Source organism: Orbicella faveolata, unplaced genomic scaffold (assembly GCF_042242905.1).
Source record: "Orbicella faveolata isolate gen_17 unplaced genomic scaffold, um_ofav_v1 contig_3, whole genome shotgun sequence".
NCBI lineage: Eukaryota > Metazoa > Cnidaria > Anthozoa > Scleractinia > Merulinidae > Orbicella > Orbicella faveolata.
The window spans coordinates 18,832,395-18,849,524 of record NW_028301558.1 but is presented as its reverse complement, the minus strand read 5'-3'; the positions used below and the strand labels follow the sequence as shown (position 1 = coordinate 18,849,524).

Here is a 17,130-nt window from a genome sequence, read left to right as displayed (position 1 = left end):
GCGCCGGGCTCGAGATTGAAAATTTTTATGAAGAAGAATGGAAGCCTTTAGTGCGGTGAAATGTTAAGCTAAATGCTGCAATGGCAGCAAAAATTTGTTTAGGTAGATTTCCGATTTTATTTTAGATTTCCGGTTTCCGTTTCTGAAAGAGGCGACTGCACCCGTGTCGGCAACGCCGCTCATCAAAAGGTTTACTTTTCCGTTCATTTCAATGAGTCAAGTGCGCGTTGACAGTAGTAGCATGCACGAAAAGCGATTTAGTCACTAAATACATGCAAATTGATCTAAAAATAAAGGGAAACTTTAAAAAGGCCGGAACTGTTTGAAATTGTAGGAAACAAAAAAATGATCAGGCCAACGATCGAAGAGCACTTATGATAAACTAAACATTGTTATAAAATGGATTGCAACAATACTTATGGGTCTTGTGATAACGTGATTCTGCTGTAGAGCCGGCAGACTTAAATGAGTCGGAAATCCTCTTATTTGTTATAAATGTACTTAACTGACTAAAATTTCATCATTTAAGGATATTTCATCATGTTATTTTACGTTCGGTGTTCAGAAAGGCAATACATCTAAAATGGTGCAACTTAACTCCTCACGCCCCCGGTTTTCATTGGCGTAGGTTGCAAGTCAGTTAATTATCCTCTGAGGGATCCCTAACCGTCCAGTTTTGCTCTCGGTTTTTTACTTGTTGTTCACCCAACAATTCTCCTCCACCTGGTCAGTTCTTCTCTTGACGATCCCTTTTTCTGTACATTTTAGGCTCTTCCAACAACAAAAGTGTCTGTAAAGTAGCTTTCCGTGATGGCTGTGTCGCTAAGGAAACCTGCATAAAGATCTGCTCTGACCTTGGATCACACAGATACCGCTGGTTCCGGAATGGCTGCTGTCAATGCATCGGACATCATTGCAGTGACTACGGGGATAAGCGACCACTCTGCAAGAAATGTCTGGCAAATTAGGATTCGATATATTCACAGCGTCGGGGTGGATTATAATATAATAAAAGTTACAGATACAATTTACAAGGGAATTTTATCGTTATCCCGGAAATCTCTCTAAAGCTTATCCCAGAGTTTCAAAATATTTCCAGTTGCAACTAATCGTTCACTCTGGAATCCAAGCAAAAATAGCAAGACAGCTACGAGAAGGATTCTGGGAACAGAATCGTTTCACCATTCTATTACCCAGGTTTCCCCCTTCGAGGGATAGAGACTTATACGTGTTAAATACGCGACGAGAATAAGATTAAAAAGCTAAGCGAGGAACTATTAAATTAAATAATTTGAAAAGTAGTCTCAGAAGAAACCATTTCACGTGAATCGCTAATTAATGGTCAGATTAGGGCCTGATTTTCGCGTTATTACAACAGACAGTTCTTCAGTCGAAACACAGCGTGCGTTATATCTTAACAAGTTCTAGTCATATAATAAAATGTAACAACTCAGTCTTGATGACCGGTCGACGGGGCAAATTAACTTATGTTTAAAGGCTGGCGGATAAGTTTTAAGTTAGTTGACCGTTAGCTCCATTATCACTCAAAAGACGAAATCGTATATATATGTATAAAATTATTTCATCTCAGTTATTTTATATATCATTTTACGCACTCTCTATTCCTTTTTGACGCAGTAAATAAAATGATTTTACCTCAGGAAACCTATTTCTTGTCCATGTGTGTATTAAAATGGTGTGATTCAAGGTAGGATAACAGCCCACCCTCTTTCCTCCCCTAACTCCACTCTGCCCCAATCCTCTGAGTCCTCTCTGCCTTTCGGAACCGGGATGGAGTGAGGAATATTCTACGCCTGCTGAGGGCAAAAAGCAGGGAACATATACTGCTGTAGAAAGTCGAAAAGCTTAAAAACGTTACGTTGTCAAAAATGCTGTCGTGGAAAGCAGCTTCAATTTTTCTAAAACTTTACGGAAAAACGGGGCGCAATAGGTCGGGACAAAAAAGGGCACTTTTTCTGCTGGTCCCAAATGGAAAAATTCTCTGAAAAAATAAAACGGAACAGTTTCCAGAATTGAAGTCCCTTTTCACTGTTTTGATGGAATGTTCTGAATAATATTTTGCACCATAAAAAGTTCCAGGCCTTTTAGCGTTTACAGCCATGCCAAATTTCTGTTTGAGAAACAATTGCTTTGTACCCTAACAAAAATTCCCACTCGGCAAAAATATCATGCAGGAAGCTTGAAAGGTTGACCAAAATTTTCGAAACCCGGAAGACCGGGAGTGCTTGCCATTTTTCAGAATGAACCGGTTGGGATGACCGTGAAATAATGGTAAGGGTTTTTCCAAAATCAGCAAACCAACCCAACGAGATGGCGCTTACCATTTGCAATTCGATTTCTCGCAATTGTTTTCGGCTGACGAGAGACTAGTAGAGACTGGAAACTGGAAAATTTACCAAATGGTAAGGAAGTTTCCGCCGTGTTTCTGTTCCGAACGGAAAAAGAGGACTACCTTTAGAGGTAGGTCTACAATTTCCGAACGGATTTTCCGGAAAATTACTGTTCCATTTCACTTTCAACCGAAATTTCCGGAATATTTCGCTAAATGGTAGACCAGTGCCCATTAACCCGGGCGAGCTTGGACAAGCCCAAGTCACAGGGGTGCCTGTTCCTGGATCTAGTCTTGTGATTGGCCAATGCAGTCAAATAAACGGCGGCAATGTGAAGCGGTCCTTCTCTCGTTCGTCTCCTTCGGTGAGGTGCTGGTCTAGAATCAGCGTTCTAACCCTAAGTTTTTCTGGCTTAATGCTAGTTCTTGCTCAGTTTCTGAGCAATACGTAAAGCTCTGTCTTCACTGCACTCGTCGGGTGTGTTTTTGGGGGTAATCTTTCACACACGACACGGGGATTTGAGCTTCGAACAAGAAACCTTGGAAGAGAGTCGAACGAGCGTGGATCCAACACTGCAAAATGCACTCGCCTTTGTTGCCGGACATGATGCAAAATTTTGGGGAATGCAGCCGTGAGTAAGTTCACTTTCTGTATTCAAGGGCTTGCCCTGTGTCCTTTCTTTTGCTCTGTTCTGCGTGGTTTGAAGGCGATCAATGCATGTTTAATTGACAGCAGTGAAAAGTAAAACAAACGATTTGCCGTGCATTCCTGCTTTCGTATCGCTTCATGCGGTTACATTTGTGAAAGTAGTGAACATGGCAGTTCGCACATTTTTTTATGGTGATTTTGCACGTTTCAACCTCCCAATGTAGCTACTTGTATTGATACAGGTAAACACGGAGGGGAGGGGTGGGAGCATTATTGTAGACTGTAGAATCCCAGTACTTTTTGCTAAATGATTGGGTGAATGCCCTCTGGGGAGAAAACCAACCTACACACTTTATTTCAATCGCATTTAAAAATTAATACCAATGTAAAACTGATACACTGTTAGCATTAAGCTAGTCTAGGCAGATCAGTTATTATCAGATTACTTAAGTAACAAAATAATGCATCACAAACAACTAGAGAGACAAAGAAAATAGATAATATTAACATTACTTTTTTGTAATCTGGATGTAATCTGGTGAGGAATTAATAAATAGAAGAAAAAGTATGTATACATGTGTAGTTCTTAAATGTTAAGGTGATGCCACTCAAATGCATTGCACGGTAAATCCTGCTGTGCATAATTTCTTGGGTCAATAATTGTGTACACGAGCATCTGCTCATACACAACATTGCAAGGTTTCCGTCGAGCTAATCTTGAGGTACAAGGTGGAGGCACTGTGGCCTCATGGTTAGTGTGCTCTTCTCTGGATTGAGCAATTCGAGATCGAGCCCTGACTGGGGATTTTGTGTTGTGTTCTTGGGCAAGACACTTTACTCTCACAGTGCCTCTCTCCATCTAGGTGTATAAATGGTTACTGATGAATTTAATGCAGGGGGTAGCCCTGCAATGGACTAACATCCCATCCAGGGGGGAGTAGAAATACTCGACCTAATCACTTCATGCTACAGACACCAGGGATAAGCACTGTCCTGATGGGTCACATGGCTCGTATCCTAATCTTAACAGGGAAATCATTATTTTCCTCCTAAATAATCCCCACAAGGTAGATACAAATTTCGGATATACACAAAACAACTGTACTTTGTCATTGAATCAAATGACTAGAGAGTGATTTAGCAGTTGTCATGATTAGAGTGGTTTTCTATTGAGTGTTGACTTGTAAAACCAAAACCAAATTAAATACTATAATTAGACTACTCAGCCAATCTCACTGAACTGTGCTACTGTATGTAAAACCAAAATAATTGTCTGATTACATTTGACATGCTAAAGAAAGTCAGCAATTTGTGATTTTTTCCATGTACCTGTTACATACAGTAAGTTTGGCAATGAAATGAAATTCATAGCCTGAAATTTGTTGTTCAAGAAAATAACTATCCTACCCCATGGAAGGTTTTAAGTTTGAGCCCCCCTCCCCACCCCACCCAAACCCATATAAAAACTAGTTTTGCTTCCTGCATGTGCTTCATGCATGTTTCACCAATACTTAATTTCTGTGAGTGTGCAATGTCAGTCTTTTCAAATTGTTTGAGAGGCTAGGAGGTGGCAGACTTATTATCAACAAACTTATTGGCAGTATATGGCACTGAAAAAGGTTTTGATGAAGGATGTCACAAGTAACTGGCCACTGGAAGAAAGTTCTGATTCTTAGAAAAGATGTCTTCGAAAAAGTTGGGAGGCATTTGCCTTTGCCTTGTGTTCCCATAGAATATATTTTATTGTTCTCCCAAACTTCCACTTGTGTTTCTATGGTATATAACTCAATGGAAAGATGGAAAGGGGTTTCTTTTTCTGAAATGTTGTCTTGAACAGCTGAGAGATGAGATTTGACGTTAAAATCTTAAACATATGCATTGCTCTGCAGATTGTTGACTCGGTTTCAAATTTTTCTGCAAAATTGTTTACCAATCTGTGACATTACTGCTCAATACAGTTAATCTCTGATTCAAGAGAGCAACAGATGTAAATGTTAGTGAACTTGGATGTAATTGTGCATAGATGTAAATGTTAGTGAACTTGGATCTCGGAATGGTGTTAACAGGGTTATCAAAACTAGTCGACTGCTGGAAAAAATGACCATCTACTCATAGTTAATTTCTCAGAACTCTTGAGCTTTGAAAGGGCAGACAAGTGCTTTGAGACTTGGGCTACACAGAAATGTCGCTCTTCTATGACAACAAAACAAGATGCATGTCTGAACTCTGTAACATCTAATTTATTACTGTTCCCATAATTTAAATGCAATTATATACATGTACACTAACAAATGAATTATTTTTTACTCTTAAATAATGAATATATAGAAATTTAACCAGCTGAGCTTAATATAACATTTAAGGATTCTTGAAAACTTGGAAAGAAGACCTTTCATACAAAACTAACATTATTTAAATACTCTTAAGTTGTGTCCAATGCCTTGATGTTATACATGTAAAAGTAGAACTATTTTATTCAGCTAACAATGACATGCAATTATGTACATGTACACATGCAATATATTACGTTCTATGGATTATTTTTAACTCTTAAATAATTAATGTAGATATTTAACCAGCTGAGCTTACAGTAATATAACATTTAGGGATTCTTGAGAAATTACAATGAAGGCCTTTCATACAAAGTTAACATTATTTAAATATTTCTTAAGCTGTGCCTTGATGTTATAAAAGTAGAAATATTTTATTCAGCTAATAATAATAATAATAATAATAGCTGTATATATCTGTAGCTTACAGTTTCCAAACCTGATATTTGAAATACAAAACATTTGTTCTAAAACTTGTATGCATCTCATTTGTTGTTGAAATTTATTTGCCATCAAATTTTAACCAAATTTTTTACACCTTGGCATTATTCAAACAGCACATTCTAAAGAACATCATGATGAAAGAGAAACCATTTTTGTACTGCAAATCTCAGCCTTTACAAACTGCTACTGCTATGAATACATTGCATTATTGTATATTTTACTATTTTTTTATACAGCCCTTTTACAAATATTTCAGGCTGACAGAAAAGATCCTTGTCTCACAAAGTCTTGTATTTACCATCCAGCACCCCTCTAACTGTAAATTATTTAAAACATATATATTTAGTATATATCTTTCAGCATATAGAGAAGCCAGAGCCATTTATTGCATTGTCAAAAAGAGGATTCGGATCAGCTGTACTAAAGGCATCCAAGGTCGAGTGTCGATCGATACCTTTGATTGGTTCTTGATCGATACTCAGTTGACACTCGATCGACACTTGATCAACATTCATTGTCAGCTGAGTGTCAGCCGACTGATATGCATCGATTGAAAATTAGCTGACTGTTAACCGACTTTTGACCAAGATGTTGATGGATTGTTGATCAAGTGTCAAGGGAGGTATCAGTGGAATGCCGAGCAAGTGTTGATCAAGGGTATCAATGGAGGGTATTGATTGAGGTTATCGATCAACACTCGACCTCGGATGCCTTTAGGACACATGATCCAAATTCTCTTTTTGCCATAAATGGCTCTGGCTTGCGTTTAATTGCCATTTCATAGAACAGGCACTCGCAGAAGCCTGTCAATGACCTTATCAAGACAATCACAGAAAAATAACTAACTTCTAAAAACATCGCCAGACAGAAAAAGTATGATGTTGATCTGAACAGTGAAGTGTGAAATTTTGAAAGTTTGAAAAAATACAATTTTAAATGTAAAACTTGCTGCTCACAGCAGAAACCTTTAGTCTCACCAACCTTTATATCAACATTATATTATTTACACATGACCCAATAACTCCAACAGTATTAACCATTTACGCACTGAAAGTATGGTGGACTTCACTCTTTCTGTGAGTTTTGCAAAACTCATTGATTCTTTTGCAAGCTAACTGTGTCATTTCTTCTGGTATTGTCAGTACAATCCGGAAGTAATTTGGATACTGAAAGCACTGAAATGGGAAATCAAGCAGATTAGATTAGTACATTATTGTTGCAGTTTGTTATAAACAAAACCAGTCATGAGTATCTATATCAATGCTTCTTTTCATGGGTTATCAATTCTGATTAGAAAAAGTAGATTTCTATGCATAATTGTCTTTAATCTAGTGTTGGGAGATGGTACCAAGAAAAAGGGGGGTCTTGGAATGTTTGATTTGATGTTGAAATCACAGAGTCCTCAGTGATACATGTAAGTCACGGAATTGTCATTTTTGTGTGATTCTTTCTGTCTCAGAGTCCAAAACCATTTTTAAAAACTCAAGACTGATACTTCAAGTATCAGTTTTGGATTTTTAATCAAGGGCCTTAGTGAGTCTTGGAAATAGCATTCATCACCGCTATATCTGTCAAGGGAATTCTAGGGAATTTCCCATATTTTACCTTTCCTGGCAGACAAAACACTGACTGTTCAGATATCAGTTTCTCTGTGAAATCCAAGTCATCTATAATACCATCTAGTTTGGCAATGTCAATACCAACCTTAATGAATGAAAAAACAAAACATAACAAAACAGTCAAAAAGTATTTTTTTGCATAACAAACATAGTTTCAAATTCAAAATGCTGGAAAAACCTGATGAGTTTTTTTATAAGTTGAAGGGTTCAGTGGCAAAACTTCAAGCATATGATATTGAGCTGTTTTCATTACACTCATCACAAACAATCCAATAGCATCAAAGGTCTGCAATGCATGCAGACAGCTACACTTGCTGAACTCACCATCATGTACATTGCTCCACAAGGCATTATGGGTTTGAGCTCAGGGATTCTAAGAAGTGCATCATAGCATATTTCGGCATTTTTCTGTGGAAGAAATTGAAACATGTTTTTACATAGCACACTGTACAGTCATGTATTTGTGTATTTAAATTGTGTTAGGAGTTAAACTCGAGGTTACATTAATTGTTCAGCTTTGGGCTGAAATAAGAACAAATGTACACTCAGATTGTGTGGATCACCCTTGTCTATATATTCCCTATTAATGATGAAAACTTGTGTTTAACCACATTTCCAAACACCAAGAAGAGAGTTCAAAATACCATTTTTTGACAAACTTCAAGGTATTTGGAAATGTGGTCAATCACTGTCTTGAGTGTTTGAAATATCTTCTCGATCAAAACTAAAACTATGGAGAAAATGCAGAAATAAAATTGTAACTATCTATGCTAATCTAGATCAGATATTCAAATCAATCAATTTCAATCAATCAATCAATCAATCAATCAATACTTTATTTAACCACGCGACACCTAGGAGTGCAAGCGCTCGTTAAAACTTGTACGTGAACTCAAAATTGTATATAAAAAAAATAGGATTATATGATCTATGTAAGTATGTAATATACAATAGATGCCTAAAAATAGTTATATACAAATATATTAAGAAATGAGTTATTTAAACCTAAAATAATTACCTAGTAATCACAGACATGATTTCCTTTATTTAAACTTGATGATCAATTATTAAACGAGTTTGAGAAACTATAATTTATCGACTCCTCCCTTAAAAAATGCCTTTCCTCTTCACATAGCCGAATAGAAGTCTTCATCTTCAATTAAACAGATTGTTTCCTAAACGCTGATACCCTCCTCCCAAAGAAAATAAATAACTAAAAAATAAAACTTTTCAGTTGAAGCTTATTATCCTGGCTATGGACTAATTTTTCAATGTATCATGTTTGTAGTGGGGCAGTGCTAAAGATTATTATTAAATTAATATTCATCTCATTTCCACAAACCTGAATGACCTTCATAGAGTTTTCAAAGAAGCTTTGTGGTGTATTGGCCAAGATCTCTGGTAGAGCTCCTTGGATAAGTGTGTTTGGACCCAGGATTTGTTGTGATAGTGCAATTAGTCCAGGCCGTACCTGTTGTAAACAGAATTTATAAATACTTTTAGGGGTAAATAATGTGCCAACATTTGAAGTCAAAGTTTGGGACAACCCTCATCTCTAACCCCACAAATTAAAATTGACTGTACAATTGTAGCTATTTTGAAGAGCTTAAATATTCATGTTTTCTCTAAAATCATTCCTCCAGGTACAGAGGAAAGAAGTAGAGAGGGTCATGGTTTGTATGTAAAAATAAGGGTTTTTTCTAATACATCAACTAGAATCAGCCTATAGTATCACACTGAGGTTACAAACAGCTTGTCAAGATAAAAGAAATTAAAGTGAAACACATTTATAAACAAGACTACAGGTATGTTATCAACTCACCTCAGTTGTGAATGCTTCATTTTTGTCGTAGATAAGAACCCACCCCAGTCGCCAACCAGGCACAAGGAACCTAAAGGTAAGTAACACTGTATATATTACTATGAACACATACCGTAATTATGCACTCTATAATGTGGATCTCCTCTTCTGGAGGAAATTAGTAACTTTTGCCAGTGAAATTCCTAGTCTACATGTAGTTTGACTTTTAATCACAAAACGATCCCATCAAGAAATTGTTTTTGATTTCACTGCTTGTTTTCAATTCTTCCACACAACTCTTTTTCAAACAACAATATTTTGATAAGAAAATATTGTAAAAGATAAATGACTAACCTTTTTGAAATTGCACCACAAGTTAGGATGGGGACATTCTCTGATAACTGAGCAAGAGGGTAAAACTTGTATCCAGGGAACACCTTCATAAATAAAACAAATGATATATGAACAAAGGTATTACATGCTAAAGAAACTGTTTGACTGTGTTGGCTGGTGCTGGGGCAAGTGAAGTACTTACAGGGATAAACTTGAAGTTGATCATGATAAATTAACTGCTGTATTGAGTTTGTTGAGCTGACATTTTGAGCATGATCCCTTCATCAGAGCAAAGTCATGATGCAATTTATAAATATGCCTCCGTTGATAATATTATACAGACTATTATTATTGTAACATCACAGATGACGCATCTATGGCCAGCAGGGGTTTTATTAAGGGCCAGGCACCGCGCAAATTGACCGGCTGCGAGGACGATTTTGCCTGCCTGGTTTGTCTATGTAGCGGCCGAACTTTTTCTCTTAAAGAGGATCAGTTCAAATAGTTTTGCCTGACTACATGTGAAAACCAGTTGCCACCCCGCTGAAAATGTTACTAAAAACCCCCTGAGCTAGGGCATCAACAACTCAGTTTTTTTTTTCCTTTTTTACTCACGTATAATTTGTTGTTATTGTTACTTGTACACATGAAGTTCAGGTTCTTTTTTCTATAAGAATTAACTGTGCTTCATTTAATAAATATTTGTTTTATTTAATTAATAACTTATACTCACTGCATACTCATACACTTCATCAGCAATGATAGGAATCATGTATTTTTCAGCCACTGGAAAAAAAATTGTCACTAAGTTGTTGACAGTATTTAAATAAAGAATTATACAACTGGCCACTATTACCTACTTAATTGAGTCCTTTTATCAGGGAAATCTGGCATATTTTATATTTTGTGGTGTGAGCATACTTGGCTTTAAGGCACACCCCGAGTTTAGACCATATTTCAATTGAACAGGTACATTTTCTTTGAAAAAACGATGCGCCTTAAAACCGAAAAAGTAAATAAATAAAAAGCGTTCTTGATTGTCAACTTGAAAGTACAAGAAATATAATATCACTGCTTGAATAATTTGTGATAAATAAGTAGATTTTTTTACCTTCCAGGATGGCCTCCAGATGTTCTTTGGAATAAACTGAGCCACAAGGGTTAGACGGGTTGTTCACAAGTATGGCTTTTGTTCGGTCATCAATCAGTGATTCAAGGTGATCAATATCAATCTCCCAGGATCTTTCCGGCTAAATGCACATAATTTTCAAAAAAAAAAAAATTGTTAATACATACCTTGAACTATACAGTCAAGAAAGTACCTCAAAATAGACACAAAATAGATAGATTTTTTCCTCTGCAAACTTAATGTAAATTGCAAGCATTAAATCAGGAAATGCAGTCATCTCTTGCTTTAAATTAATTAATCCTTTTGCCAAGAATAAATTTGATTTCTTTCTTAGAGTCTTTGGAGCTACTGTCCAGACATTTTACTATTTTATGAAACCAGTTTTACATGTTTGTGGATTGTTTTACTGTTATGAACTTGTAGCTAAGCTTACATAAAGGCTCTACATGTAAATAAGAAAAAGGTACAGGGTGTCCATTAACTAGCCAGAGAATTATGCATAGTTGCCCAAGAATTCTCCGATTTCTAATACCTAATAAACACCCTGAAGCTGTATCATTTGCAGTAATAAACTTAATTTGTGAACCTTTCCTTGTCATTGTTGTTAAATAATATGAATTTTTTTTTATCATTTGGAAACTTGGAGAAGTTATGGGTAGTTTTAGAAAGGGCTTGCGTACAGTGTATTTGTAGTTGCCTTGACACCTAATCATGAGTAATTTGACTTAAATTTATTATTTTGGGTGGAATCCCACCCAGAATCTTCCAGCTATAGTTTATTGGCAGAATCCCATCTTGAATTAGTGGGATTTCACCTTTATTTGTTACAAGGAAATAAAGTGCAAGTTAAATTTTTCTAACAACAATTTGATTAAAGAAGATCTATAGAAACATTTTAAAAGAAATTTAAACACTACTGAGAACATGACATTCTGGCATCATCTTGTTGCCACAGATAAAAAGCAAATTTTTAAGTCATACAGTTTGAATAGATCTTAGTTTAGGCCTGAAATTACTTTTTACTTACATGTAATATTATTATCTTTCTTATGCCACGTGTACAACAGAAGAAAACAATCCTTTTGCAATTAGTAGTTAGAGATCTTTTTATTCCTTACCAAGAGGTTGTAATGCCTGACTTCATGACCTCTTGAAATACTGAGTGTCTGGTAAATAGAGAAGCCTGGTTTGGGTAGAAGAACATTGTCACCAGGATTAAGGAGGACATCGAGAGCGAGCTCCAAAGCGCCAGAACATCCACATGCCAAAACAACATCCTAAGATAAGCAGTAAATAATAAATATACATTAATTCTATACTTAAATATAGTATTCGTGTAACATTTACTTAACAAGAAACAAATAAATTAAACTAAACTAAATTACAGTGTTTGAATATCCAAGCTTTACCTTGTAAGTTATTGGAGATAAGGGAAAGGAATGTTCTGCAGCAATGGCCTCGCGTGCTTTGACATAACCTACAATGCAAAATAATGGCATAATAATATTATAAGTTAATACATTTATTATAGAAATAAAGTGGCCGATTTTTTAGAAAAATTCCTGTTTTGAAATAGTATATTTTGAATTAAGCCAGAAAACTTCAATAAAATAGTTTTTACTTGTTTTAAAGAAAGTTTTAGGTCACAAGCAGTAAAAAGTAGTTAATGGAGCAATGATGTGATGATTGGGTGAGATCTTTGAATGCTTTATTGTGTCAAGTGTTACAGAAGGTTGTCTGGTCTTATCACAGCATAATCTGTATCATGGCACCTTTTGTAATATTGGTTACACCCATAGACAGGTCTAGCTATAAGATATACCTGGTACATGCCATAATAATGATAGGTTATAATAACACATCAAGGTAAGCTCTCAGGAGTGCTCTCTGAAACAGGGACATTAAAATGAATAAAATAGCCTTGGACTGTGGCTACCTGTTGAAGGAGCATATCCATTATGTTTGGACTGTTTTACACACTTGACAACTGCATCAATCATCTCAGGACAAGGTTCCAAATTTCCAAACACCGATGGGTCCCCTAAAAAAGAAAAAGATCAAGCCATCAGAATTTCACCAATCTGGCTAGAAATCCAAAATAATCAGATTCCAATTTGTTTTTGGCAAAAGTGTTACATATTAAAATTTTTAAATACAACATATTGAAAATGCACAACGTTTCCATATCGTCATGATATCATTGTCAAGTGATATGTTTAAAAATAATATTTCACTAAATGTTTGCTTGTAATGTATTAAATCACTCGCTAACTCATTCACTCATTCTCTTTGCTCCAGCGAGTGGAGCATAAGGCTACAACAATAATTAAATACCATAGTTTACATATAATATAATGAGTGCTGAGATTTATTCAGAAAAAAAAATCAAGAAGACAAACTGAACAAAAGTGGCCTAGGGTAGAAGAAACTCAGCACTTCTTTCTGCCTCTGTTTTTCAACGGAATTAATTACATGCATTGTCATGTGAACTCACCAATAGACAAAGCAATCATCTGTTTCTCAGGGTTTGGTGTTATCTTCATTCTATCTACAATAGATCTTATTGGGTTGAATGTTGTTTTGGCTGTGACAGAGGCAGGAATATGCCATCTCCTTCTCTTTGCAGTCGACATAACCTTAAAGTGAGACGAAAATATTATGAAATGTAGGGTGTAGAATGTCCTCTTTTTTAATACAAGATTTATTATTTTTTTATTATTATAATTTATGAAATAATGAAAAATATCTATTATTTTTTTAGATGCTGTAAAATCACAAACTGTGATTGCAGATTATTTGAATTTCCACTTGACTGAAAGTTACCATTTTTGGTGGAGAGAAACAACAGCCAGAAAATATGCAAAGTCTGCATACTTAGCAACTAACAACAGAGCAGATGAAAGTGTAGATCATGTTGGTAATTCCGACGTGACTAACATGTAACCTGAACCCTGTGATGGAGAGGCAGGACTGTCATTAAGGCTGTAACACCTGTTGTGGCTGAGTATGCTTAATTTTTCCTTAACGCTACAGAAGTTGCCTGTTGTTCAGATACAATTCACCCACAAAGTAACAAGTTTGTTACGGGTGTGAACAGCAAGGCTTAACAGGTGACTCAAAACTTAATGACAGCTCTGGAGAGGTACAGTGTCTCTAGTATGATTCAATGGAAGATCTACTTTTTACACTTAAACCCCTGTGAGTTTCTCCAGTCATTGAAAGTTATTTTTTCTTTGGGTCAACTCCATGCCTTTTCAAACAAGTTTTTGTTTCCCTTGATCTTGAATTAACCCCTCTAATCTTTAATGTCATTGTTAGAGTTAAAAGATAAACATCATGAGTTCAGACCATGCCAGAACACCACTTAAATGTGAGAATTCGGTCCTTTCATCACCCTAAGTCCTATAATGTAATCACCTTTTTGCTCAGGTTTGCATTTCATTACAATAATTGCATGTTAATTGTTATTCAACTGATTATTATTTTGATATTCAATGTTGACCAAGGTATTTCAACTATATATCATGGCTATTTTCAAAATGTAGGTTGCAAAATGTAAGTACAGTATTAAATTATTGAAACACCTTTGACTGAATTCCTCTTGGAAGTGAATCTTTATTTCTCGTCAATAACCTGGTTTCGTTCAGTATATCAGACTGCGATCGTGATTGCTTTTTTTGTTGCTATAGTTAATTTTAAACCACGCACTTTGTCTTTTCAAGTTAATGTATGCTAATTAAACTCATATGTCTGCCAGCAGTGATGCAACAAACACAGATGTAAACAGACATTGATCACTATAAAATATGCTTTTAAAACTGTTTAAAACAAGATGAGATTACATGCATTGCTCATATGTCTTACGTTCTCTCGAAACGATAACCTCGTTGACAGCTCTGTTCCGCACAACTTGATAATATTATACTGTGTATCGACATTTTTTTCAACCGCCTCACGGTTGACACGTTGGATTTCATAATTTTGCATCTATTTAAAACGAGAACACACTTTAATAGGGCGTTTCAAGACTGAAGGGGGGTTCATGTAATAACAATGTTGTTTATATTGTATATCGACAGAAAAAAAAACTGTACATTCAACTTGCTCCTCTCGATTATACACATTACAAGTACAGAACAGCATTAAACTTTAACGTTACTTCGCGGGCAAACTGCACGTGAGTAAATACGTGAGTGAACATTGTACGCAAGTCTTACGTAAGCTATGACACTGCGATTAACCACAAAGACAGTCGACAAATTTAGACGGTCCAGTGAATTTTCCTTTTTTATTTCTTGCCATACTTGTTCTACACTATTCTACTGTATAACTTGACATAGATTTTCAGGTTCGTAGAAATTTCTTTCAATACCTCTAGTATGTCAAGTGTTAAACAGGGAGGGAGTAAGTTCTTATTTTTATTTTACAAGAAGTGTCGAAGGTTCGCGATTTATAGAAATTTATTCAGTTGGGAGGCGGGTCAATCAAGATAACAAAATCTGTTTGTAAAGTTAAAAGGTATTAAAGTAGGGAATGGGAAATAACTTTAGCTTAATTGTCCAAACGTTATCGGCAAGTTATTGGTAAAAACTTTACTAGGTCTTACTACGTATCAATCTGATCAAGTACAATGTTTTATGTCAATGGAAATAACCACAGTAACATGGCTAGGCGGCCATGTACACATAATGTACAAAAAGATTTGAACATCACCATCACAGATTCAACTTAAAAAACTGCGAACATTTCTGTCACTTCTCTTAAACTGACAAGTATGAGAGAAATGATAGAAATGTTAGCCCGCCTTCAAAACTTTCAAGTGTAGCTCAAGATCAACTAACAATCGTCTCTAAAACAAAGACAGTTTTCGCCGTGAAAATTTGTACAGACGTTAATGTTACCGAAATCAAACATTTGCAGAAGAATAGTGTTCTTTGTGAATAGTGATAAAGATTGTGGAATTTTCACGAGCGATGCGATTGAGTAGGTGTACTAAACGGATGCGTTATATATAAATTTGGCTTTGTTTGGCAGTCGCGGTCATCGAATCATCTGGCAAATAACCCTCAAAACTGGAATAAGGCTTAAATTATCTAGATTTAATGTGTTGAAAATAGTAATACCTACCTTGGTGTTGTATTTAAAGTGATACTGATGGCAAAATTTCTAAGAAAACCTGGGAGAATCAGCAATACACCCCTTAGCCAGCCGTCAACGTAGTTGGTCTCTTCGCTGCTGAACACATGTTAAATTCATCAGGTTATATAACCACTGATGTGATTGGTCAATCAGCTGTCACACCCCCATAAACACCCCATATCCACCCAGACTATCAACCAATGAAATTAAAGAACTTAACAAAGAGGCGCTTTCGAAATTGTTTTGCGCGGTGAAATTGATAAATTTATTAAAATATTCGAAAACAATTGTTTCCTTTACTCTAATTTGAACCCTTTTTCAAGTGCCACTATGATCAAATTCTCCATACCCATTTTTTTACATTTTCGCACACAATAGGTCTTTCCTAGATTTTTTGCCAAATTTCAATCTATTACGAACATTAGAACTCATGTCGTTTGGACCTTTATTTCCGAGAATTTACGGCCGCCATTAATTTTCCTTGTTCCAAGTCTTGATTGAGAATTTGAGAAAATGACGTCATTTTCTCAAAAGTACCACACGGGTTGAAATTATAATAACAATTAGCACAGCAATTCGCATAAAGAATAACAAAAACTTTGGCTCATATATTCGTGCAATTTTTTACATTAATTGTTATCATAATTTCAACCCGTGCGGTATTTTTGAGAAAATGACGTCATTTTCTCAAATTTTCAACCAAAACTTGGAACAAGGAAAATTAATGGCGGCCGTAAATTCTCGGAAATTAAAGTCCAAAAACCACGAGTTTTAATGTTCGTAGAAAATTGAAATTTGGCAAGATATCTAGGAAAGACCTAATGTGTACGAAAATGTAAAGAAATGGATATCGAGAATTTCATCATAGTGGCACTTTAACGGCTCGCAATTTACAACTGATTCATTCGGACTTGTGTGTATTGGTTTGCTTTTCGCTATGATATTGCCCTCACTTGGACATAATATTTTTTTTAATATATTGAAACTTATCGAGAGTCTTTCGCGGTCTAAGAATATTGTTTTGTCGGTTATCTGAGTTATCTATAAAAAGGAATTGTCATTTCTAAGTTTATATTTCGGTTCACTACTTCCGTCAATGTTTTTTTCTTTCCCGTAATAAACTAATCTATGAAATCTGGTTTTGTTTTCAAGGCAGTTGCATGATATTAAAACTTCCTTTTTGGGGACCGCATCAGATATAAGGAATATTTTTGTTTTTTTTCTAGATCAATCAAGAAAATATCGGAATTTGCTTTTCTTTAGTTTCTTAATGAAAGTGCAGGCTTCCGTAAAATGTACATTGTTTTATATCATTACGAAATATGTTTAAAATAAT

At 35.6% G+C, this 17,130-nt stretch overlaps 2 protein-coding genes and 1 long non-coding RNA gene across 3 annotated transcripts in view; 2 read left to right on the top strand and 1 right to left on the bottom strand.

Moving 5' to 3' along the window:
• The window catches only part of LOC110068828 (twisted gastrulation protein homolog 1-A-like), a 33,532-nt gene extending 31,867 nt beyond the window's left edge, over positions 1–1,665 (top strand). The window contains exon 5 of the mRNA XM_089298582.1: positions 769–1,665. Coding sequence (XP_089154708.1) covers positions 769–968 — 200 coding nt within the window. The 3' untranslated portion in view covers positions 969–1,665. The remainder of the gene's footprint in view (positions 1–768) is intronic.
• Positions 1,666–2,669: 1,004 nt separating this feature from the next.
• On the top strand, positions 2,670–11,240 carry LOC149106747 (uncharacterized). The gene is made up of 3 exons (XR_016209741.1): positions 2,670–2,986; positions 9,246–9,290; positions 10,645–11,240. It is a non-coding gene; the product is annotated as an uncharacterized LOC149106747 (long non-coding RNA).
• LOC110069041 (tyrosine aminotransferase-like) lies at positions 5,220–15,908 on the bottom strand. The gene is made up of 13 exons (XM_089297904.1): positions 15,783–15,908; positions 13,150–13,291; positions 12,592–12,696; positions 12,065–12,132; positions 11,774–11,932; positions 10,638–10,776; positions 10,260–10,312; positions 9,548–9,630; positions 9,215–9,284; positions 8,735–8,863; positions 7,717–7,800; positions 7,379–7,477; positions 5,220–6,948 (listed from the first exon to the last, which is right to left on the bottom strand). Exons 2-13 carry the CDS (start codon positions 13,286–13,288, stop codon positions 6,814–6,816), a joined length of 1,263 nt encoding a protein of 420 aa, XP_089154030.1. The 5' UTR covers positions 13,289–13,291; positions 15,783–15,908; the 3' UTR covers positions 5,220–6,813.
• Positions 15,909–17,130: the final 1,222 nt, after the last annotated feature.